The sequence below is a fragment of the Scomber scombrus genome, chromosome 1 (assembly GCF_963691925.1).
Source record: "Scomber scombrus chromosome 1, fScoSco1.1, whole genome shotgun sequence".
Classification (NCBI taxonomy): Eukaryota; Metazoa; Chordata; class Actinopteri; order Scombriformes; family Scombridae; genus Scomber; species Scomber scombrus.
In genome coordinates, this window is record NC_084970.1 from 9,892,811 (window position 1) to 9,918,445 (window position 25,635).

A 25,635-nucleotide genomic window follows, 5' to 3' on the forward strand; every position below is an offset into this window, starting at 1 on the left:
ACTGACTGGCCTGTAGTCTGTGGTGTACATTCCAGGGGGAAACATTGTATTTTCATTGCACTGCTGCTGTTTGACTTTGGATATTATTGAGATTCACAGTTTCATCCAAAACACAAGATAATGGAAATGTATGCATTGGGATATATTAAACCTTCCAATACTATAAAGCTGGTAAATAGCACTGTAAACTGTAAACTGTAAACCAACTGAAAGAAAATGGTCTGCTTACAGTGTATATAAATGCCTCATTACAATAATTCAATAAAATCAACATGATTTATATTGTAGAATTACAGTATAACACTCTGAAGGGGGCCTTTTGGCAAATTTTATTTGATATTGTTAAGCACATTTTTCTGATCATAGTCCTTTTTTAGTTTTTTATGTGTAAACATTTGAATGCTATTTAAGTGTAAGGCAGCAGCATCTGCCCTGGAAGCTACAATTCAACCAAACTACGCCATTCATGGGGGAAAACCCCACAGAGTGGGACTTTGTAATAGAAATAACGGTAAGCCAATCAGCGCTGGAGAGAAAAGCGCTCGACCAATGCCTGGCCAGGAGTTTCATGACGTTTTACATTCAGTTTAGTCAGGTCGGTCTCCTGTAAATAATATATTTCATAGCTGTAGCGTTACACTGTATGATTTTACGTATTTCCCGTGGAGAACAGGTTCACCTAAATGCTGTTAGCATACTGTAGAGGGTGGCAGTCCTCTGCCGGCCTGCTTTGCAGTTCATTAGCTGGCGAGGCTAACTTTAGCGTGATACTTGGATGTTTAGGACGCTAGCATTAGCTAGCAATTGAGCTAATCAGAGGTTATCACGGGAGGAATCGCTCTTGTTTTCAGAGGCCTGTATCTAATTAAGATGGACATTTGAAATGACAGTCACCTCTGACATCTAATTGAACTAGCGCGTATCAAAGGTAAGGTATTAATGTCGTTGGCGTTAAACGTAAAAGACTTATTGGTGCACGTTAACGTTAGCTACTTCCCTCTCTTAAAGGGCCTTTGACTGACAGTTTTTTTCTGGATGATGACACACTGCATGTTCATAAAACCAGTCATGATAATACTGTTTAGACACGCTGGCTTGAATAATCAAAACTGTATCAACGCTGTGGTTGTCACCTGAAAACAACACCTACTGTTCGCTAATCAGGTCAGCGACTAGCCCATGTCAGGTGGAAATTACTTTCATTTCTCTCCCTGTGTTATCTGGACGTTAATATGTTATTACACCGACGTTGACGTGCCATCATTCATTGACAAAACTACAGTATGATAATAAATCTAATAACTTAAAAACAACCTTTCACGGTCACGCTAAACTAATTACGGATGTAGTGTGAGTTTTTGACTGTGTCGGGTGGCTGATCATCATATCCGAGGTGTCATCAGGGGAAGTCCACTTGTCTGGTATGCGAGTCTTACCCCTGCGTGCCAGAATAAGTCAACTGTCTGCTCATCGCCTATTTTTAGAATATTCAAATCAGGAGATATGAGTAATTTCACACGAAGTCCTTTAAAAACAGGGGCATTGTACAGTGATGACTGGACTGTAGAGGGGAGAATACACAGCGGAGACCCTCAGGAGTGATTACATTTCATATGAAGAATAATTTAAGCCTTTGTCTGCTTTTATGCAAATGAACCAAACAGTTTGCCGGGTAGCTGGTTTCAGCCTGTGCTTAGTGATGAGATGTGCACTGTTACTATCTGAAGTACTGTTTGTGCAGTGAATTGTGCATTCCTCCTCCTTCATTTAGGTCTTTGTCAGTGTTGTATTTGTGTTTAATTTGTTGTGGGATGGAAACACTGTATTCACAACTATAGAAAAGCTTCAAATGTAAAAAAACAAAACACAAACAGTGATATAACGGTATGCAGTATGTGCAACTGGGTATATTCGTGATTGTTTGGTGTAGGTTTGCATCCCACCTGGGTTAAAAATTACACTGGAAAGTCTTGAGAATTAACTGTGTCGTTATTCATAATACGTTTTTGAAGAATATTGCATTGTCATTTATTAAGCATTCTCACTTGTGTCTTTTCAGTTGTACATGTTTTGACATGAGCTGGCTTGAATATATTTATTTTTTAAAGATCAAATGTTATTCTTTATTACAGACCACAGGTCAAGCTTGCCTTGACATTGGACCTCCTGCCTAGCATGCAGCCATGAGCTCTGCCCTGTGGAGCCAGGAGAAGCCCGGTGGGGGCTTCAGGGAGGACTGGCGCTTCTACATGGTGGTGAAGGAGTGTACGGTGGAGAAGCCTCCCCAGAAGACCCTGAGGATCCCCCGAGGAAGCCTCGGCCAGGCTTGCCAGGAACGCAACAGCTTGGGGCGCACACTCCCCCCTTGCAAGGGCAAGAAAAGTCTCCGCATTCTGGACCAGACCAATGTGGTGCTGAGCCTGGACGAGCGGGACGTCCTGGAGCTGGACGAGAAACTGGCTGAGCTGCTGTTTCCCATTACCAACTGTGAGGAGAGATATGCCCTGCTCTGTAACAAGTCTCGGCTAGAGCGCGTCCGTGATATTGACTGTGGTTCTAAGGTGCGCGTCCAGCTGCGCTCAGGAGATGACTCTCTGCCTGGTGTGGTCCGCTTTAAGGGCTCGCTGCTCCCTGACAGAGCCCTCTCTGGAATCTGGTTTGGAGTTGAGCTGCTGGTGAGAATTCTTGTGTTTTTTTTCTCTATTTATTGGGAGGTAAGTGGGTAGATGCTTATTTTGTGTTTGCGCTGCATTCATTGAGCTCCATTACAATAGATATACAGTATAAACTTAAACTGTATATTAGGAAATGTACTCTTGATGTTTACATTTGTTTCAGGATTTTCTTACAATAAAATAGACCAGTGGTTCCAGTGCTTTCTTGGGCCAGTGCCCTCTTATCCATTATACAGGTGCCTTAAGTGAAAACCATGAAGCTTTGCCCAATAACTGTGAGTGATGTGCATGTGCTTCCCAAGAAATATGACCCCAACCTACCAGATGGTGGCACTGTAATTAATGCCCCAAAATTGAATTTTTGGAAAGGCTACGCTCCTCACACTGAAATTTGACACACAAGTCCATCTCAATGTGCTCTACAAAAAAGGGTCATGGGCCATAAAAGTCTGCTGTGATAAGTTGCACGTTTAGCTGAGCAGCATCAGCGAGTGCTCCATGTGTCTACACAGGACAGCATGGGTCACCTGTATATTTGGAAGCACTCAAAGCACAGCATACAAATTTGACTGTAGCTGTATGTAAAATGGAAGAAAATGTGAAAAAACATAAGAAAACCTTGAAGTAGGGATGTCACGATATACCAACATTGATGATAAATCTGATATTTTCAAAATGAAATATTGATATCCAACCAAACAAAAGCAAATGTGAAACCAAAAGTAAAATTACAAAAAAAACCCACCCAAAACATAGCTGCTACTGTATACACATTAATGACCTGAGTCTGATGATTGCAGCCTAGCTTTCAAAAAATGCCTTATTATCAGTTAAAACACAGATAGCATATGTATTTGTTATCCAAAACATCAGAAGAAGCCAGAACAGGTTCTTGAGACTATCCTGAAATCAGGCGATTTTGCTTTGACCCAAATAACGTTTTCTGCATTACACCCTAATTCCTAACAGTGCTTCACTTACCCCGGCAAATATATAAAATGTTCCTCACAAAAACTTCTTGCTTGAATTGTATATTTAGAGCAAAAGTACAAACATTGCAGTGTACGCTCATCCTTTATTAGTGAAAGTTCTCATGGCAGTAGCAACTCAATGAAGTGTTTGTACTGCCAGAGTCAGAGAGGAACGTGTGATTTTGTGAGGAACGTTGATTTTCTAGCGTGAGTGTCAACTTTAGTACCTACATATCTAACAGAAGGGGAAAAAATGCAATGAGTAACACCAGATTTATTCATCCAGATCCTGTCTACACACAAGTGTCTTGCTGCTGTCGTGTGTGCCTCATCAGCTTGTGCTTGTACAGTGTTTGAAAGTTGTAAACACAATGCATCACACATTTGGAAAAAACAAAATGGACCTTGAAACAAATCAAAGTTTTTGATGACTTTTGTAAAGGTATTCTGGTGACTATTTGAAGCTATTTGTATAGAGCACCAAGCAGCGCTGCTGAAAAGCCCAATGTTCACATTGGTATTGAATTTGTACTGACAGGGTCACATCTTTGCATCTTCTGCATTGTATATGGATTAAAATTAGAGTCATTAGTATTTTAGCTGTGTATCACCATATCTGACGGTGTGAAAATGTTTTGTGTGAATACATTTAAATTTTTGTGTAAAAAATATCTGAACAAATAGATTTACTTCTTGAATCTGTAAGGAGATCTGTTGCTGTGCATGACATTTTGTGAAAAAAGGAAAAAGATTTGCGCATTAATATCTGATGTGTTAGTGGATAAAGAAGGTGGATGCACAAAGGTCTTTAATTACAAGAAAAGGTTTGTGGGTGAAAAAAGTTCCCACATAATTCAATTGTATGTGTGAATCCCAAGTTTACAGCTACGAATCAAATCTAATGGCACTTTTCCATTATACAGTTCGACTCTACTCGGTTTGGTACCAGTTATGTCGTTTTCCATTACTTCAAATTACCTCCTCAACATGGGCGAGGTCGTCTGCCACCACACATAGGAACGTCTGCACGTCGTCGAAGGACCACAATGTAGTCTTGTGCATAGGAGCCATGTTAAGTTGTGTGAAACTGGCTGTAACTAATGGCACTTTTCCACGATACAGTTCTAGCACTACTCGGCTCAACTGGGCTCGACTCGACTCGGTTTGGTACCAGGAACAACCTTTTCCATTACTATAGTACCTACTTAACGTGGGCGGGGTCGTCATAGCACGGCTGCGCGAAACTGATGTGACTTCGTTTTATACACGACACAAAACACATAAACAATGGAGGACATTGAGGCAGTGGTGTACTTGCTGCTGTTTGTGGCTTTTTGTCACACAAAGCAAGAAAATTGAGCCGTATGGCTGTAACGCTGTTGCCGGTATTTAAAAATGCCACATTGTTGTGTAGGACGGCTCATGACTCTTCCAGTGACGACACTCTCTGACCAATCAGTGGCCAGCAGTCTGTTGACGTCACATTTAGTATCGGCTCGGCTCGCTCGGAACCTCAGCAGAGCAGGTACTAAAAAACTATCACTAATGGAAAAGCAAAAAAAACTGTGTCGAGTCGAGCCAAGTAGTGCTCGAACTGTATAATGGAAAAGCCCCATATGATTACACATCAAACCTACCAGTACAAATACTTTTGTCTCATCAAGCACTGCGTGGGAAGCTTTCGCAAGGGTGATGGCGAAAAAGAAGTTGCCAGCAATTGTCCCGTTCCGAACAAACATGTTTTTAACGGGCACTGCACTAGTTTTTATCGTGAGCGTTGTTAAGTTTCGAGCTTAGTTGGGTTATGCCTGACATGAGGGTGAGCAGATAATGACAGCACATTCATTTCTGCGGCAACTCCTTTAATCTCAGTATTTATGCAATTATATGACTGTCATGCCATTTGTTCTGTGCTGTATGTAAGCAGCAAAATACAAAGGGTTGCTTATTGCAGCACAATGTTGTTTTTATTCTACTGAGTTCAGCTGTCGTCTTCTTGAGTGGGCTGATGGAGCTCAAACATTCAAACTGCAGCTCAATATAAAGACTTCAGTTAGCACATGTGCTTCAGATAAAATTCTGATTTAATGCCTCTTGCCAAATAGAGATCTCTGTGTCCTTTCTGTTGATATATGCCAGCAAATATAGTGACTTTGCACTTTTACATATTTAAAGGAGCCACCAAAATAAGTGCAATATGTTACAGTATCTTTTGTAAGAGCGTCTAGTGTCTCCACTTGAATTTTGAATGTATTTATCATCGCAGTAAGCTAAGTTGTTTTCCTGCTGCAGCAATCGATTACATGCTCTCACAGCTCTATGATGTTGACATCCCTTCCCTGAACAATGCTGAGCAAGCAGCTTTTGTACCTGCCCTCCTTTTTATGACAATAAGTTGCTCATCTCTTGCTCCTCTTTCTCTACTCCTTTCATTTTTCTTCCACTTCTTTTTCCCCAGGAGGAGGGCCGGGGCCAGGGCTTCACGGAGGGCTCCTACCAGGGCCGCCAACTTTTCCGCTGTGAGGATGAGTGCGGCGTGTTTGTGGCACTGGACAAACTTGAACTCTGGGAGGATGATGACGACGACAACCTGGGCAAGCTGGAGGTGGACCATGTTAATCTGGTGGAAGAGGACCAGGACTACCCTCCACTGGAGATCAACTCTAGGGTCCTAGTTCAGACCAGAGAGGGACCAGAGAGAGGCACCATCATTTTTTGTGACTTGCTGCCAGGCAATGAGAGCCTGGGTTACTATGTGGGAGTTGACATGGTAAGTAAGACTATTTCTAAATGAGAGTCTAGGTAACCACAACCCAGACAACCTCCTGTATCTCTACACGGGCGCTGGAATAAATACTGAATAATAATGCTGACTCTGGTAAATGGAAAATTGAAAAAACATCAGCTGCTTCCACATTATAAAATGTGAGGTTTTGCTGCTTTTTTCTGTTTCATATAATTGTAAATTTTGCACCTTTTAAGAGTTTTGCAATGTAGTTTGCACCAAATAATTAATTTGAAGTCAATGCTTTCTGGCTCTGTGAAATTGATGGATACTTTACAAAATTGTTTGACATCATACAAAACAAAACAAAAAAAAAAATCAACAAAATAATTAATAAAGAAAATGATCCTTAATTGTGGCCCAGAGCAAAGTTAAAAGTGAACTTTAGGACTCCTGCTGTCAGTAAGATAGTGGCTATTGAAGTTGGTGAAGGTATTTTCTAAGCATTTGTAAAATGACAGTGTGAATGGTTTCACTAGCATATAGTACAATGTATTTGTTGGCCCTTGGTATTTCATGTGATTTTCATGGTATCATTTGTTGGATGTTAAGACTGGCACATTTCACTGTAGTACTGCGAGAGTTGTGATCTTTATTTCAGTCGCCCTCATCTCAGCAGAGGGTGACAACGTGCGGAAAGTTACAAAAATCAGCTTAAAAGTGCAGAGTCAAATGATCAGATTTAATTTCAGGTTTTCTGTCATGACATGCTTGTTTTTGTTTATTTTTGTCTTCCTTTGTTATGAGTGCTCACTCGTACGTTTAGGGGCCACGTGTTGTTTCCTGGGATCACAGTAACTGGTATCTATGACTACTGTTGTCAGGCGGGAGTGCTATTGTAGTCATAGAGAAATTGAAACTCATAGCTGAGGCATTTGACTGCTGATCGTTAAGCAGCAGCACCACCAACAGCAACAGCAGCAGCAGCAGCAGCAGCAGCCCACTCAGTGCATCTGAGCCACCCACACAAAGGCAAGGCAGTCACGCGGGGAGTGAGGTAAAGACTTAGTGCTGTATGACCCAACAGCATGGCAAGGGGCCAGCAGGCAGCTGAGGAGAGCCCACTGCTCTGCCTCACTCTGCGTCCAGCCTCGCCCTGCCTTCTCTCGCTGGTGGCACTTGCCTCACACTTATTTTAGATGATCCCGCCGGAGCAGAATCCTGGATTACAAACTCGAGAAGAATAGCATGGTTGCGCTTGCAGAGAAAGTAAAGCTTTCACATGGAAGGTTTTGAGTTGGAAGCTCTATTGTGTAGGTGAAGAAGATGAGATGAGCAGTTGGGTTATCACAATAAGGAGGATTGAGTGTCGTTTTTGGATTAGAGTGATAAGACAATACACCTTCACCTCTTTAATCAGCAAGAGGATACTAAGAGAAGGAGCTGCTGTTGGAGTCAGGCATTTGTATGGCACAAGCGTTTACCAAGATGAAGAGCGTTTGAGAGAGTTATAAGGTTCTCATGTCTCCAACTCTTTCAGGACAATCCTATCGGGGACTGGGATGGTGTGTTCGACGGGAAGCTGCTGTGTAATTTTGCCAGTTTGGAGCACACTCGACTCGTCCCCATCTGTGACGTAATGCCAGGTGAGTCACCTACAGTAGTATCTGTCACTGTTTTTGTACCACGCGCATTTCATCGAAACCTCAGCATTTTTCCAAAAAACATTTAGCATTCCTTCGTTTGGAACAGCTCTGTGCTCCTGAGCATTCTGAGTTTGTGTTTTGCTTGCAGCGGGAACAGAGAGCCTTTTGTGTTGATGTCTCACTTGTTTTTGGAAGTCAAGTGAGATACTCAGGCTCTTTGTTCTCCACATTGGCATATTGATTTGTTTATGTGCGCTACTGCCGCCTCTCTGACTATTCAGGAAATTTAGAGAATCGGGATTGGTAATTTCACGAACATGTCATCTCCCCCTTCCTTTTGTTATCTGTAGACCGGCTACCTGAAGTGTACTTTGTCGCTAAGTAGGGTGAGCTGTAAAATACTAGAAAGTTAAAATCCTCATCTGTGAATGTCAACTTTATTTGCAAAGTGATTCGCAAAAAAGTTGAAAAGTTTATCTCTTGTACATGGTCACGTACTTGCAATTAAATACAATATTTTAAGCCTTGGACATTCCTCAAGCAACACACTATTTGTTGTCACTGGCTAATCATCACAGGCCAGGTTATTACTTCACTGGCTGCAGCGCTACACACCATTACACATGGCAGATCACTTCAGCTACTGCTTATTCCTGTTGCCTGTGTGTAAGAAAACTTAAATAAAGTCTTGAGAACCTTTCTCAGCTATTAAAAGCCAGTCATCAAAATTTGCAAGATATGCTCAGTGTTCTGGGATTTGTTTTGTTTGACACTTTTGCAGTGACAGGGAAAGCAATGGGGTCAACATTAATTTACATACATTGCAAGTAGACTGTACAAGAGATACTTTATACTTATATAGAAATTGTAGTGCATGGTGGTTTAAGGTAGGATGACAGGGGTGCTATGCCTCTAATGTGGATGTATTTCTGGGCTGTGCAGAATATTCCATGCAGGAACAAAGGCTGCAAAAGCACAGTTTTGCCCCCAGAGGCACCAACAGTGACAAGTCGTCCTCTGGCCAAAGCAAACCAAAGAGCAAAGGTACTGCACTGCTGTTATGATATAAACCTAACTGACATACCCTCAGCTTGGTAGAATGATGGTTCTTAAAGGGGCATCCCATCACATTGTCTTGTTGTGATTCAGCAAATATAAACAAGTAGTCAAAAGGCTCTTTTTCTGAAAATGTCTTCACAGATTCTGATTTGGCAAATGATCCCTCTTAAGCAATTTCCTCATAGAAGATGTTTTTTCTTTGTTTCTTTTTTACAGAGAACATCTTTGTGAAACGTACAATATTTTAGGGAAGCAAAGTGAAGATTAACAACCTTTGAAACATGTTTGGTGGAAAGTCCCTTTAAAGACGTAACACTAACAGAAGGCTTAACTCCATTTTATAGAAAAATATGAGAAATTGCGGCTGCAGCTGCACTGATTTGATGTGAATGGAATGTGTCTATATCTTCATTTCTTTTCTTGTGTTTCTTTTCTAGAGAAAACTGTCTAAAGTTTCAGATTAATTTACCCTTTTCTTAAGATTTTCAACCGTTTTATTTCTCATTATGCCTGCTGTTGAAACACAGAGACAAAACACACATGAACACACACACACACGCTTACACCATGCACACATGAGCACATATACATTTTGCTTATATCTCTGTGTTTTTTTTCATGTACTTGTGTTACTTACAGGATTAGGTCATCAGTGTGGCAGTAGGACCAAGTCTGAATTTTACTATACTTTAAATGGCAGCTCTCTTGATCCCCCAGTCCAGCCAAAATCCAAAAGCACATGGTACATTGATGAAGGTAAAATATGGGTACTTGTGGGATGTCAACCATCTTGGCGGCAAGCTCCTGTTTACAACAAGCTACTCACTGATCTATTTCACTAAGGCACACCTTTCATAGGTGCTTTTTACAGTTTAACACACTAACATTGCCATGAATGAGGGGTGATTATCAACCCTTTGGTGAAAGATGTGTGTACTCTGGTACTGTGGCTTGCTCTAAAGAGAAGGATCCTCCAAAACCAGCATTTAATTGAATCAATTTGTAATAGTTGTAGAAGATGGTATAGACATTAGTCATGAAAAGGAATCTGTTTCTTCCACCCTCTAAAACATGTGGCACATACTTAAAACATTCTTTTGAAGCGTTTTTGGTCAGATGACTTAAGGTTTTTCATAATGTTTAAATACAAGGTCACAACAATGAGTTTCTCACAAGATCTCACAACTGAGGTACATAACAACATAGGTACTTAATATTTTATAATTTACATTAATACTAAATGTAGTATTAAGTGTAATTATGAGGTACAGTCTCTCATATTAGTTTTATGAGAAGTTTCTATGAGTTCAAAGTAACTCATAAACAGTATGTAAGCATTATTTAAGAGACCATCTGTCCAAATCACCCCATATATGTGTTGTATTTGATACATATATACTGTTTGCTTGGAAGCTGACTTAGTAAGTGAGCTTACTAATATACTTTCAAACAGCAACTAAATGGAGCTGTGGTGCTGAAACAGTGTCTTCACCACGCTGGATAATATCAGAGATACCACCAACACAGCTGATCTGATGATCCACAAACAGAAATACATTTCAGAGGCTACAAAAGAGGTATATTTTAGACATGGTGTGTAAAAATGAAAAGTGAGGGTTAATGACTAATTCTTTTAAAGTTTTAGACATATGTCATTGTTAAACTGGGCATCTGCCCAAAATTAAAAAGACTTGGATCATAAAAAAATGAGGGGGTTGCATATGCATACACAACTCTCACAGTCAGTGTGGAGTGACACATTTAGAGAAATTGACTTTTTATGTGTTCTGTGATACATCTGACTAAAAATGCTGCAGAAACCTGGGTGGATTAGCTTCACTTGAATTCCAGAATTCTGACATTTCCCCTCCAAAATCAGTAGAAAACTTTAAGTCATGAAAAATAGAGGTTTTGTCCACTAGATCTTTTTCTTTTTTAAACACGTGGGAGAAATGGAGTTCCACAGAAAATCTGTTTTAAACACCATATGTACTATAACGGTGATGTACTGTAATAACTGTGTGCTGGAACAAAAAAATCCTTTTAATTCTGCATAAGCGGGAGGACTGTTACTTTAGTTGCTTGCAAGACGTTACTACAGGCTTGAAGTAACTAACAGAAAAAGCAGTAGCTTGCTGTAAAGGTGTTTCCACTAGTCATATCCTTCATCACCATTTCAGTGTGGAATTCCACCTGCATGGAGTCACTGGTGTTGTCTACGGCTTTTAATAATGCTGCAAACATTGCTGCAGATTACACCTTAACTGGCTGCTGAGCACAGTTAAAAGATGTAACTTTCTGTATTATACTATTTGCCGGTCAAAGCATTAGTAAAAGCCTTCATCTCTGGTGTCAGAGCTGACTAATACAGTCAGCACATTGTGTCATTGTTTTTTTATTTCAGTTGGCGTAGGGATGGATTTATTTTTTAATTTTTTGAATGTAAATCCATTGCCCATGTCATCACCGATACATGTCAGTTGTGAAGTATTTGATAATAAGTGAAATCACAGTGTTTCTTGTAGACTAAAGGATGGCAGGCAGAGTGCCACTAAGTGTGTTTTACATGTACACAGCATTCTGAATGTTAACTTGTTACTCTGTTTATAGTCACATTATTGATATTATTCATATCCTAATCATGAATAAATACAAAACTACTAATTTTCTTCAAAACCTGTGAACTTGTATAAAAATAAGAAAAAGAAGAAAGAAAAGGGGGGTAAGTGTCTCAGTTCTATGGCAAATATGAAGTGACCAACGCTATAATTAAAACTGATAGTGTAACAATGATTCTAGTGTTGCTATCAAGGCAAAAACAGGTCACTTCAGTGCCTGCAATAGTATTTTCATACTAATGCATGTAAACTCTCTCTTTCCTATTTGTATTAGATTAGGATGGGTGGGTGTCACAAATAGCTGACGTGGTGTTTTCACAACTGCTTACTCATCAGTGAATGTATAATCACCTTCACCTTTCTCAGGGGGAATATTTCACCGTTTGAGTTATGTTTTCTTTTTCTTTATGGTGTTTTACTTTCTGTCATGAAGCCATCAGGCCAGTCATCAAATTCATGTGGTCCTCTCAATGTGGGAATATTGTAGTCAATAACTGTCTGTTTGGATATATAAGCTTAAAGGCGAGTGCCACCCACTTCAAGAATTCATGATATTCACGTTATTGCAATCTTGCATCGTTCTTTCTTTAAAGTAAGAAATCAGAGGAAAAACTATGACCTTGTGATGTCAGTGGGTGACTCAGACAATAAATGTTGTGATGACTTTCTTCAGCCATGAAATACTTTGTGTTTGAGTTGTCACACCAGAATTACAAACAGATTTATCTGTATTGTTTAAATATATTTATTATGACTATCTGTGTGAAAAATGAAATTTATTGACATTTATAGTATGAACGACATTATCACCATTATCATACGAGTATGATAATGGTGTAGTTGTGTCATTGCCAGTAAATTTAGCATTGAGATGACTAATGGGACATCATTTCACTAATATCTCACTTCTGCAAAAGGTTATGTGAAAAGTTCCAGTAATTCCACGTTTTGGTTGAAGGACTGCTTGTACAAATGTACAATGTATAAATGAAATAAAAAGTAGGGCAGCATCAGATATTTATTCCTAGTGACATCACAATACCTCCAGTGTTTATTTTTTAGCAAAGAATATGTCTGTATTGACTCAAAAATGTCCATGTTCAAAGATTTTTTCTTGTGTGAATTCTTACACGGGGTGGCACTCCCCTTCCATAAACACATTGTTTTACATTGAATAATCAGTATTTTGAAAGGTGTGATTTGTTCCACGAAGCATGTGTTCACAAGTCATACTAAATTATCAAAGAAAGAGGATTCCACATGTGACCTCTCTGAAAATTGTGAATGAAGTGCAGCAACACTGTAAATGGGAAAATAAGTCTGCATACCAGACATCACACCTCAAGTAAGGGCATTTTCACACTTAGGCTAAATACTTGAGCCTGGATGGAGACTTGTTCCCCCAGGACTAATGGGGGTTAATCTTTATGAGCTTTGGATCAGTTGTTTTAGCACTATACACATAAGACTATGCCATTCCATAATTATCTTTAAAGATTTTCTTCTCTTTCAAATGTCAACAACACATCCCCTCCCAACTGCAGACTGCCACATCACTTCCCCAGCAATGGTGAATTCATATTGTATGTCTGTACAGTATATTGTATGTTAAAACAATCATGTTAGTTCAGCCTATAGTGTGTGGCCTGTCAGGTTCTTACATCTGGCACTGACCCCCCCACCACAGAGCATAGTATGAAGCACAATATCACATACAAAGTGACATTGCTAAGTCAGTTTCAGAAGTATTTTGTAATGTTTCTATCCTGAAGAGCAAGTCTCTCCAACTATAGCTAACTTGTAAATGTGTTTTAAAATACCTCTAGAATATAGAGACTTTTGCTTGATATTTTTCAAGATATTTTTATAACTCAGCAATACGTTTCTTTCTGCTGCATGTGATGGCTATAAAACCTTACAAATAGTAGTCATAATGTGCAAATTGAGCAGCATACAGTAAGAAAAGTTTTCATCAGCATTAACTGGATTAACATGTAACATACAAAAAGGTTTTAGATGGCCTAAGTATGAAAATGTCCTGTAAAAAACATATTTTTTGGTTGACATATTTAAAGATGGAAATGTGTCCAGGTTCCCTTCTAATATGGTGTTATTAATGAATAACTGAACACAAGCTGAAAATCTTGCTTTTGCTGGTTGTTCCCAGTGTGTTCACTGTGACATCCCTGTTACATGTGCACATAAACCAGAAGAACTCAGTGAAACAGGGATTCTCAGCTTGCTGCTAAGTTACTCTTTAAGGACTGACAGTTTACATGATATGAAGGTTGAGTTTTGGTTTCTGGTTTCTCTCCTGCAGTTGGGGAGGACCCTGCCAAGTCACTTACTGACACCCCCCCAGACTTCAACCAGTCCTCACCGCCCTCCAGGGCCCCGCCCTCTGCCTCGTTGTCCAGTGACAACAAGTTCCACTCTCTGCCCTTCAGCTTGAACCGGAAGACTGGGCCCATTGACAGCATGAGTCATGGGCCTCTCTCCCTGTCTGTGCAGTCAGTGATGGGAGAGCAGCCCGAGCCCCCGTCACCTGCTGCACCTCCCTCGCCGCAGCCGCCGACACCTCCCCGAGGTCAGCCAGGTCTGGAGGTGGGCTCTTTAGTGGAAGTGAAAGAGAACCCCCCACTGTGTGGTGTCATCCGTTGGGTGGGTCTGCCTCCTGGCCTGCTGGAGCCTTTGGCTGGGCTGGAGCTGGTGAGACAACACAGTAATGTAAACTTGAAAGTTCACATATATAGTATCAGATAAATCACACATACTGTGTATGTGTGATACATATAAGTGTTAAAAATAATATTGTATTAACTGTTCTGCTTTGTGGCACTACAAACCTAGCCTGTGTTTGTTTGACATTTAAATAGCTGTGCATGTGTGAGAATGGGCCCATCTTGGTCATTTCCACTAATTATTTTCTGTGCATTTTTCAAGCCTGATTATTCCAGTTTCCCCTATTTTCAACTATTAATACATATTGACAGCTTTAAGCTCTCACCTTGGGTTCAGATAGGAACATAGAGTCATTAATGCCACCCAGATGTCTGTTTCACCACATTTGCAACATTCAGGCTGTGACTTGCAACATGTGATCCTTCCTTTATTGTTACATTTGACACATTTAACTGATCAACGCCATACTTGGGACCTATGCACGAGTATGAGTGAGCACTGTGGGACTGGGCAAATTTTCTACAATTTCCGTGTGACAATCCACAAAATTTGAGAAACAGAGGGCTGGCATTGTTTTCAATCTCTGTGTAAGCAGTGCAAATTTCTTTAGTGAAATCAGATCAGTAGATTTATCTGATTGGCAACTACACACCACACTACACAGAAATTCACATAACAAAAGGATCAATTTCAATTTCTGGCTTGATACATCTCATTGCTACTGCTGCCGTTACAAACTGAAATCCCCCCACTCACTCAGTTAAATCTGTTTCTGCTTGAAACACTACTTTTGTTGTTGCTATTCACTGTAATGTATTGAAACCTGAGCCTCCCACCCAGCCCGCTTATTAACTCAACCTTTACTCGGTTCTGTTGATAACTTCTGCTGCAGCTTTTAACTACTATTACTTAGTCTAACTCTGATCCACATACAGTATGACCATCAAAACATCAACAGCTGTTTAACTCATGCACACATTTTTGTTGTCCTTGTTGACTGGCTCTGTGGGAAAATGAGTGAAATACGGGTTGTGATTAATCATGTTTCTCTGAGTGTTAAAACTTAGTCATAGAAGACATATAACTGTTTGGGTTTGTAAGTTATTAGCACAGGGAAAATGCAGAAAAAACTCTGTTAAACACAATCCTATAAAAAATTTTAATATTGATTTTTGGTGTTAGCAGAAGGTCTGAGTGAAATACAACACATCCCTTGCTAACAGCCAGTCACAAATTGGTCAGTAAAGTGTGTTTCAAAATACTTGATCATGAAGTTGTAGCTTCCCGCTCATCAGTTGCTTTTTCTGAGGTTTCAGGTTTCAGGTTTCAGTTTTGGTTTGTACTTATTGGAATCAAAGGTGTAAGGACAGAAGATGTTGTATACTGTGCAAATTGCAAAGACAACATTTGTGATATGTGATATCGACTGACTTTCTCCTCCAGGAAGAAGAGTGTCCTGGTTGCACTGACGGCACCTTCAAAGGTACGCGGTACTTCACCTGCCCTCCCAAAAAAGCCCTGTTTGTGAAGCTCAAGTGCTGCCGGCCCGACTCCCGCTTCCCATCCCTGCACCACTCCTCCAACCCTATAGAGCGTTGTAACTCCATTGGTGAGTCAGCAGGACGAATGAAGATGATTAGGACAGTAAAAAAAAACATCTGAAAGGCTCCTCATTGTTCCCAAATGCTTTGGTTTCATAATTGTACTCTCTGTGTTTATGCAGCATTTGGGGGATACCTGAGTGAGGTAGTACATGAGAACACTCCTCCCCGCACAGAAAATGATGGTCTGGATGTCATGGTGGGAAAAAAGAAAGGCATCCAGGGCCACTACAACTCCTGCTACCTTGATTCAACCCTCTTCTGGTCAGTGCTCTTTTAGTCCAACAGTAAATACTTTCAGTGACAGTGAATGCCATTTTATATTTCATTGTCCTAGGACCTCAGTCATATTGATTGATAGTGTTTCTCAGCCAACAGTGCTGTGTTTGCCCAGAGGCGTATTAGTAAACTGTTTTGATTTTGACCACTGACTCTAACAGGAGGGTGTGTTCCAGCTGTGAGTTGGCTGGTGGACAGTGGTGCATCTGTTGTTTCTGCCAACACTGCCAAAGGGCCTTTGAACAAAGCAGTCAACCCAAACTATAGGAGACCCATGCTTTAAATATGCTTCAACTGGTTTAGAGTTTTGAAATCTATCTTTAAATTTAACCAGTTCAGAAGTAATAAAAACGACCTCCAAGTCCAAAGCAGGGAAATTCAAGCTACCAAAAGTATATTTTTAATTGACTAGACACAAGTACAAACAAACGGCATTATTTGCTTCGTATGAAAGTTAAAAACTTTAATACTTTTGGATGGTATCATTTTTTTAATACAAGGTGAACAAGGTGTCAGCCAAGCAAATAGGTTCATCATCATTGAACTTAGATAAATTAGATAAAAGATATTCATTTTAATCCTTTGGTTGTGTTTTCTGCTCTGCAGTCTTTTCTCCTTCAGCTCAGTACTGGACACAGTTCTGCTGAGACCACGCTCAAAGACTGACGTGGAGTATTACAGAGAGACCCAAGAGCTATTACGCACAGAGATCGTCAATCCCTTGCGCATGTGAGTCTGCAGCTACAGAGCTTTTGGGTTTTTGATCTTGACCATATTGTAGGTTTTCTTATCGCCTGACTTTTATTTATTTATATTTAGATAAGAACTTCTGTTGTAGCCTTGAATGCTAAAGATTTTTAAATAAGAGTTAATACATCACTTAAATATGGATAGACAAAACAACCTATATGGTTTTGAATCCATAATATTCTCGGTTGCATTATACTTGCTTATTTCTTCTTCCTTATTATCATATTTCCTTACTTATACTTCATCAAACCATGGATGTAACATCTGATGCAAATTGCACTGGCAGAGCTAATGTCACTAAAATATGCAGCTGTTTAAGTAGCCTGTAACTTCATTGTTCTTTGTCCTCCAGACACGGGTATGTGTGTGCCACTAAAGTGATGAAGCTAAGAAGGATCCTGGAGAAAGTAGAAGCTGCCTCTGGGTTTACCTCTGAAGAAAAAGGTAGGAGGATGAGACACATCATTTGTTTATCAGTCTTTAAACAATTTCTCATAATTTGTCACCATAACATATGCTGCTGCAAGTCAAGATAAACAAAAGAAAACGGGCTAAAAGCAATTTTAACGTATACTTACAGTACATTTAGCATACACAAAATTGTCTGCACTGTATGGCAGCATTTGTACAGGAATGTTGCACCCAACAGTCTCAAATCTCATCTTGTCCTGCAGATCCTGAGGAGTTCCTCAATATCCTTTTCCATCACATACTGAGGGTGGACCCGTTGCTCAAACTAAGGTAAGGGCCTTTTGAAAAACAAATACAAAACCTCTTTGGCTACATCTAGTGGCCAAAGGCACAGAAGAGGTACAAGCACAACCTTGAAACGTGTGTATTGTTCTTATTGAAACAGTTTGTTATTGTTTTTATGCCTCTGCACCAGTGACAGCTGTGGCCGGAGTGATCATGTTTTTGGGTTGTCTGTCTAACCCTAACCCGAGTACTTGGAAGGAATATCTTCACATTTAGAAACTTGCACTGAAGGAACTGATTAGATTTTGGTGGTCAAAGGTCAAAGTCACTGTGACCTCACAAAACACATTTTGGCCATAACTCAAGAATGAATACGTTAATAATAATAGGATAAAATGATGATATTTAAAAGTTCAAAGGTCAACTTCACTGTAACATCAGGAAGAGAAGGGCAGATTGTGACCATATTTCACATTTGATCAGATACTGAATTGGTGACACTAATCTTTGGTGTCCATCTTGAAACTGTGGTGATTGTTTAGATCTTCTGTGCTGCTGGATTGAAGATGCGTGTGAAGCATCCACGTTTTAGAATGTGTAGCTTCTTAGCAGCAACATCCACATCTGAAGCATCGTCTACTGTCATGACTACAACTTTGGGCTCAGAATCAGCTTTATTGGCCAAGCATGTGAACACATAGAAGGAAAATACACTTAATACCTTTTATTAAATTCCTTCAAAGTCCTCACCACAAATATTATGAGTCTGGACAGACATGGATGTAAACTGCAACTTGACTGGCTGGCAGAGGCATACAACCGCAAGGAGGTATTTCTAGTCTAGTAATGTTTTAGTTGCCAGTTTTACAGAGCAGAAGAAATGCTTGAAATAGTTTAATGATGCATTTATTACTTTTCATACATAAAACCATGTGTATTACAGGGGATACAGTAATGAACATATCTCTGGTTGCCACCCTTTAGCAGACTGCTTACCAGACTCTGCAAATATAATTCTAAAGTCATCACTGCTAAGCCACAGAAATTTACCAGACCATCTCTAAATCTGTAATATGTAGATTTACACAGTCAGCTAAAGTTTCACTTCTGCTGCAGTGATTACACTGGAGATTGAATAGCGGACAGCGTGGGAACTGCAGTGGTTTAACTGTGGGAGTTTTTTGGTCACAGTGTGGAAACTCCCTTTATCATCACGTTTAAGGATCTCTGTAATTCACATGAGCAGAATAAATGGCTCAGAGAGCAAGAGGTCATCATTCTTACGTGCTGTAATACAGGTTTATGTGGTGAAGTGGTAATTCCATAGTAATTCTGCAGTGAGCCGAAAGCCCCCCAAAAATATATAGATAGATATACTTTATTGATCCCATGCTAGGAAATTACAGTTTCAGAAATATGAGTTTCCTCATTTAATAATGCTCAATTTCTTGGAATCATAATCTAAAACATGCAAATACACACAGTCCACTTGATATCTTGCCATCTTTAAAAATTCAACTTTTAAATTTGAAAAGATAAACTAATAAAACATTTTCTGCAGGTCAGCAGGACAGAAGGTCCAGGACTGTTACTTTTACCAGATTTTCATGGACAAGAAAGACAAGGTTGGAGTTCCCACCATCCAGCAGCTCCTGGAGTGGTCCTTCATCAACAGTGACCTAAAGTTTGCAGAGGTGAATTTCATTTTGTTTAAATGCTTTCAACAACTGGTTACCTTGAGATAAAAAGAACAATTGGTAATATTGTTGCTGGATTTGTCAGACTGAACTAGTAAAATAACAGTCATTCAAGATTATCACCACATCACACTGGGTCAGATCTTATCATATTTCTAAAAATGTAGATAACCTATGTTTTTTGAGCTTTAAAATGATCCAATAATTTCATTTATTTAATTCAATAAAGTTAATCAAATTCAAAGACATTAGAAATAGAGTATGCAATAAGATGTCATCAGTAATTAATCATGTCAGTGATAAATATTATTATTCCAGCTTTGCTTTATAACGTTGTAACTAATTTAATAAAAATGTAGCCTTGTTATCCAACAAAAGCAGACAACAGACTCGAGGAGAATGTAAATGGACTAGTGGTGTTTAGGATGAATTCAGAATAAGAAAACATAAGCTAGATGTGTAAAGTAGTGTTCACTTATGGTTGGCTTTGGGGTCTAAGTATTCAAGTTTCAGAAAACAATAAATACATTGTACAATCCTAAATTTCTCTAAAAGTACACCTGGGACACTAATCTCTCCAGAATGGGTTGTGGGATTTTTTATAGCCTTGATATCCTTGATAAGGATACATACAGTATGTGTAATTGAATCTTATGTAAATCAAATTAAACTAAATAATTCAATCTATTTTGGCTGTTTTAAATGAGCAGAAGGAAAACCTTTTTTAGGTAAGACAGACAGAAAGAAAGAGTTCACACTGTGTAGTATCACCTCATGCAGATATCTAAATGCTGTTATTCAAAGGGAAGAGCAGTGGGAGTGCTGGAGAGTTAAAACAGTTTCACACAGGTAAGCTCGTCTTCATGATGTCCTGTATTCCTACCAGCCCACTAGCAGCACTGACCCCACAGCTCCAAAAATCATAGCACTGTGTGTCCCAAACTGGAAATCCCAAAAAGGATACTTCAGTTTCTAATACTGATCAGCCACCTAATGTAAACAGGAAATGTAGAACATAGATCTCAGCCCAAAGCATGAGACAGTTTACAATTTATATTCTGATTTTCAGATCTTCATTTCCTTATCTTTAATTACCCTCGATAAAGTAACACATTTTCAAAGGAACAAGATTGTCTGTCATCTATATTTACTTTCAGACATAACTGTTCATGTCTGTAATGTGATGGATATCAAGTACATTAAGTAGGCTGTGTTCTGGCAGCCTCTTTGCTTCAGGTTTCAGTTCCTGTGAGCTTTGCTGATATCTCCACGCTGCTTTGTTGACGACTACATAAGCGTTCTCTTTCTCTGTTGTTTTTTTTTCCTGACCCCCAGGCTCCCTCCTGCCTTATCATCCAGATGCCCCGCTTTGGCAAGGACTTCAAAATGTTCAATAAGATTTTCCCCTCGCTAGAGTTAGACATCACAGACCTCCTTGAAGACAGTGAGTTGTGACTAATATATATATATATATATTCCCCCCCCCCCCGTGTGTAAATGTGATGTGTTCTTGCCGATCAATGGTGATTCAGAGATCTGTCGCATTTTTTAACGAAATTCCACTGTGTTGTCACTGCAAATCAACTGAGATGAAGGACCCTCTTTTTTTTTTCTTGTTTTCAAACCTACTGAAGAACTACACCTCTGTGCAGTATGTCAGCAATAATAAATATGTGTGTTTGACTGTTCAGCTCCCAGGGAATGTCGAATCTGTGGTGGCCTGGCTCTTTACGAGTGCCGAGACTGTTATGAGGACGGGGATATCACCGCTGGCAAGATCAAACAGTTCTGTGAAAAGTGCAATACACAGGTAAACAACAGAGGGCATTGTTGCAACATTACTTCAACAAAAATCATGTTGTAAAAGTGCTGGTCAGGATGATCCATTTGGTGGCGCCAAATCCAAAGAAATGACACTGTCTTAATGCAGAAGTTATGTTGCAGGAGAGTTGCTTCTACTGTAGATTGTAACACATAGTCAGTTAATTTCCTTTCTTGCCAAGAGTCATTGCTTTTGCTGAAATAATATTGGATTTGTATCTAAATTGCCCATCTGGCAGCGTGAATTATCAAATGTTTACTTTCTGTGATTTTTTGTTTCCTTTACCTGACTTATCCCACAGTATGATGGTGTGTGTCTGCTTGTACTTTAGGTTCACCTCCACCCAAGACGAAAAGCCCATCGGCACGGCAAACTGTCCGTCCCCAAGGAGCTACAAGAAGGTACGGGGCGGCAGGGCAGTTTTCCCCGCCAGAGGATGGAGCTGTTCGCTGTGCTGTGCATCGAGACCAGTCACTACGTGGCCTTCGTCAAGTACGGCAGCGCAGATTCTTCCTGGCTCTTCTTTGACAGCATGGCTGACCGTGATGGTAGGTGTCATGGCTCTTTTGATTTTTGGGTTTGTCATGACATCAAACTGATCCTTGAAACAAAGCTGTTTTCAGGATATGCACAGGATTATCGTTTTTGTAACAGTGGAAAAAGAATTTTACAGCACTTAGTGACACAAATAGAGCCTCAGAAATTCTGTAATAGATTATACTCCTTAATCACTACACCAAACAAACATACACTGTAAATTACTGTTTACACGTTGGACCAAAGCTGTAGTTTGTTAGATTATATTGTATTGTAAGACTTACATTGTGACTTTTCTTTCTATGACATTAAACATGACAGCCACAGCAACTCTGATAACTACTGCTATCAATTTAGCTCCAGTCTGACTTGAAAAAAATGGTTATCAGGGCTGCACCTAATATTTACATTTATTAAAATGAATCAGTTAATTAATTTTCTGATTAATTGTTGATGCAGTGAAATGTCGGAAAAAAATGACTTATATGAGTGGTGCATTATTAAACCAGTTGCTGTGTGTTTTATGCCTCTGTGCTGGAGACAGTCGTGGACAGAGGCATCATTTTGCCCGTATGGACGGATGAACAGACAACATGTGAAAATTATATTTCAGGAAAGCTGTCAGGGAATTTCTTCAAATTTGGCACAAATATCCACTTGGACTGAAGGATGATCTGATTAAATTTTGGTGATCAAAGGTCAAAGTCACTGTGACTTAATAAAATACGTTTTTTACAATAATTCAAGAATGAACTTTCACTAAAATCTAGTCTAATAGAATAAAATGATGAAGTGATGATATTTTTTATCTAAAAGATCAAAGGTCAGCTTCAGTTTGACATCATAATGTTCTGCTAAAACTTTTTTCTGGCCATTATTCAAATACCATGAGTCAAGAACAGAAGGGGAGATTGTGACCATATTTCACATTTAGTTGGATACTGAATTGGTGACACTAATCTTGGTGTCCACCTTGAAATTGTGGTGATTGTAGAGATCTTCTGTGTTGCTGGGTTTGAGACATGTGTGAAGCATCCATGTTTTAGAAATTGTAGCATATTTGCAGCAACACCCATATCTGAAGCATCATAACTTTGTGGTCTGTCAAAATCAACTTTAATGACCAAGCATGTATACATATACAAGGAAATTACACATACAAATTCCTTCAAAATCTTAACTACAGATATTTTGATTCTGGACAGATGTTGATGTAAAATGCAACTTTACTGTTTGGTGAAGGCATAAAAATGTAAGGTGGTATTTCTAGTTTTGTCAATCAACTAATTGATTAATTGACAAAAACGTTTCAGCTTTAATTATTTTTAAAATTATAGTTATTAACATAATTGCATAGTTAAATAAATAGTATGAAAAAAAGTGAATAACTTACCAGTATTCAATAAATAATTTGATATGCATGTCTGCAATTGTAAACTTGTGGCACACCCTAAGAATCACTTGTGACTATGACATAGTTTCGGCTTCACTGTTTATTATGTTGTTTGTAATATCTTTGCATGTGGCTCTGCAGGAGGGCAGAACGGTTTCAACATCCCCCAGGTGTCTCCCTGTCCGGAAGTGGAGGCCTACCTGAAAATGACCCCAGAGGAGCTGCACACCCTAGACCCCAAGAGCATCCAAGGCCAGGCCCGACGGCTGCTGTGCGACGCCTACATGTGCATGTACCAGAGCCCTACCATGAGCCTCTACAAGTAGAATCCTCTATCCCACCCCAGCCCTTCCCCCCCAAGCCCTTCGGCCACTCCACCTACCCCTCCCTCAGGGCAGGAGATTCCCAGAAAGACCAAAAATGAAAAATAAACTAAAAGAAGAAAGGCTGCCTGCAAGCAGGGTAACCAGTTAACCCTCTCTACCCCACCTCTCCTCAATGCCTGTTCATCTCGAAAGGTTGTGATGGAGGAGAGGGGGAGGAGCCTATTTGCACTGTGCATTAGTTGAAGTGTTGTGTTCTTCATGTAGTCCTATGTAGCTTCCCTGTGTGTGACAGCTGAGCATTGGTGGTGGATGATGAAGCAAAGGTAGGCCTTATGAAGATGAACTCCCTTCTCAGGGAGAACGGAGGAGGAGGTGGGTGGGAGGGCACGTTCGTGTCGCCACAACTGACAAAACACGTGTAACAAAAACAAGAAGAACTAGTGGGATGACCCTTGGCCACCTCATTTACCTTAAGAAAAGAGGAGTCCTGCTATTCTTAATCACTGTAAAAGATGGGAGCTTTCCATAACGCCACTTTAAGGAAGCAATGCCGTGCGCAAATCCTCATCCAACCTGTGTGTACTGTTCTAAAAACTTGTGTAAAATCTCTTAGTAGCATAGAGTTCTCCGGGTAGTAACATCAACAGTATAGATGTCGACCTACTGTGCAGTTGCATTAAGACCAGAGCATTCTGCTCTTTGTGAACCGGTTTGCATATTTTCCCATCACACTGTGTAAATGTCTTTACAGTATATGTTTTGCAGAAACAGATGTAGCCATTGTAAAAGTCTCACGTTTTACTGCATACTTGCTCAACCAATGCTGCACTTTTGCTCTATCCCCAAGCAGACCTATCAGGAAACATTTAGGTTTTGCTTATTTTTTTCCCCCTCTCCCATTGAAAGTCACAGCGAGTGCTAATTTGTTGGTTGGGAGACATCAGAGTTTTGTGTTACAGAATACAAATTTGTTTCTCCTCTGTAGCTGTAAAGAATGGTCTGCATTGCTAATGCAGAGTAGATGCCAGATAAATGCATGAAGGGAGACTTGTACAATGGCTCCTGTTGTAAAGCTGGTCGGTGGAGCACTCCATGCATTCATGGGGTCAATGAGGTGAAATACTGGAAAAGTCTGGCAGTTTTTTCTTTAAAGTAAGAGTGCGATGTGAAGAATTTCACATGGAGTGTTTGTTAGTCTCTTACTCATTGTGTTGATGACTAAATCTAAATTATATTTTATGTTTACGAAGCCTTCTCTCTGCCTGTCATGGCGGGTCTGATTTCCTTATGGGTGAAGAGGAGCAAGTATTGACTCTCGCTGCCTTTCATGAAGATGTGACATGCGACGTTCCCAGCCGTGCACCAGATAACAAAACAATTGCGATCAAATATTATTATTTATTATATTCTAATCATATTAGAAACTCATATGTTGTCCCTTTATAAAAAAAAAAAGAAAAGAAAATTAAATAGGGTTGTTTGAAGTGAATTATTGTAGTTTACGCTGTCTCAAAGCAACTACTGAATGTTAATAGTGACACGTTGAACAGTGTAGAGTTAACAGTGGATGGGTAATGAAGAGGCACAAGGCTGGTAACCTTGAGGCCCCGTGTATATGTATTTAAAGACAAGAATTAAATTAAAAATAAAAAACTTTATCCTTGATTTACATGTATTCCAGTTTGAAGGGATACCATAAGTATACCAATCATGCCCTGGATTGAGATATAAAGTATATGTTGGTTTTTATATATGTACACATAACACGGAATTGGATAAAGATAACAAACTACAGATGTTGGCATCAGCATTATATATATATTTTCCTAAATCGCAACTTAATCATGGATTTAGTTGTGAGTATAATATTTGTGTGTACGGGCGTTTTATAAATGTGGTTCCCGCTGACAACTTCCGTTTTGCTCTGTGGTTGCTTCCACTGTCCCAGGGATTCTGACAGCGGACCGTCCCATGTGAACTTTTTCTGCACTGCTGAAGCTTGTCACTGACTGGAGCGCATTCTCTATGAGAGAAGTCTCAGAACCAGAGGATGGGATTTTGATTTTTCTGTTGCATCTGTACAGTATAGACATATGTAACGGGTGGAAATTAATGTCAGTGATGTTCCTGTAAATGTTAACAAAATAAAGCCCATTTT

General features: G+C 39.6%; 1 protein-coding gene across 2 annotated transcripts; it reads left to right on the forward strand.

The window, feature by feature from the left end:
- Nucleotides 1-602: 602 nt before the first annotated feature.
- On the forward strand, nucleotides 603-25,635 carry cylda (cylindromatosis (turban tumor syndrome), a). 2 transcript variants are annotated; one of them, XM_062420128.1, is made up of 16 exons: nucleotides 603-928; nucleotides 2,133-2,675; nucleotides 6,105-6,416; nucleotides 7,912-8,017; nucleotides 8,960-9,061; nucleotides 14,015-14,403; nucleotides 15,820-15,985; nucleotides 16,100-16,241; nucleotides 16,863-16,985; nucleotides 17,359-17,450; nucleotides 17,681-17,747; nucleotides 19,264-19,396; nucleotides 20,735-20,843; nucleotides 21,091-21,209; nucleotides 21,553-21,769; nucleotides 23,293-25,635. In XM_062420128.1, the coding sequence occupies exons 2-16, from the start codon at nucleotides 2,184-2,186 to the stop codon at nucleotides 23,475-23,477; spliced, it is 2,754 nt and encodes a 917-aa protein (XP_062276112.1). In that variant the 5' UTR covers nucleotides 603-928; nucleotides 2,133-2,183; the 3' UTR covers nucleotides 23,478-25,635. The 2 variants fall into 2 exon arrangements, with proteins under 2 accessions (XP_062276112.1, XP_062276121.1); XM_062420137.1 differs by lacking the exon at nucleotides 8,960-9,061.

What these genes read in the sequence shown, in the direction of transcription:
- cylda (XM_062420128.1), top strand. Translation starts at nt 2,184, where the DNA reads ATGAGCTCTGCCCTGTGGAGCCAGGAGAAGCCCGGTGGGGGCTTCAGG. An exon ending in GTGACCTAAAGTTTGCAGAG is followed by an intron (nt 19,397 to 20,734) that starts GTGAATTTCATT and finishes CCTGACCCCCAG; the next exon opens with GCTCCCTCCTGCCTTATCAT. An exon ending in CAGCATGGCTGACCGTGATG is followed by an intron (nt 21,770 to 23,292) that starts GTAGGTGTCATG and finishes GTGGCTCTGCAG; the next exon opens with GAGGGCAGAACGGTTTCAAC.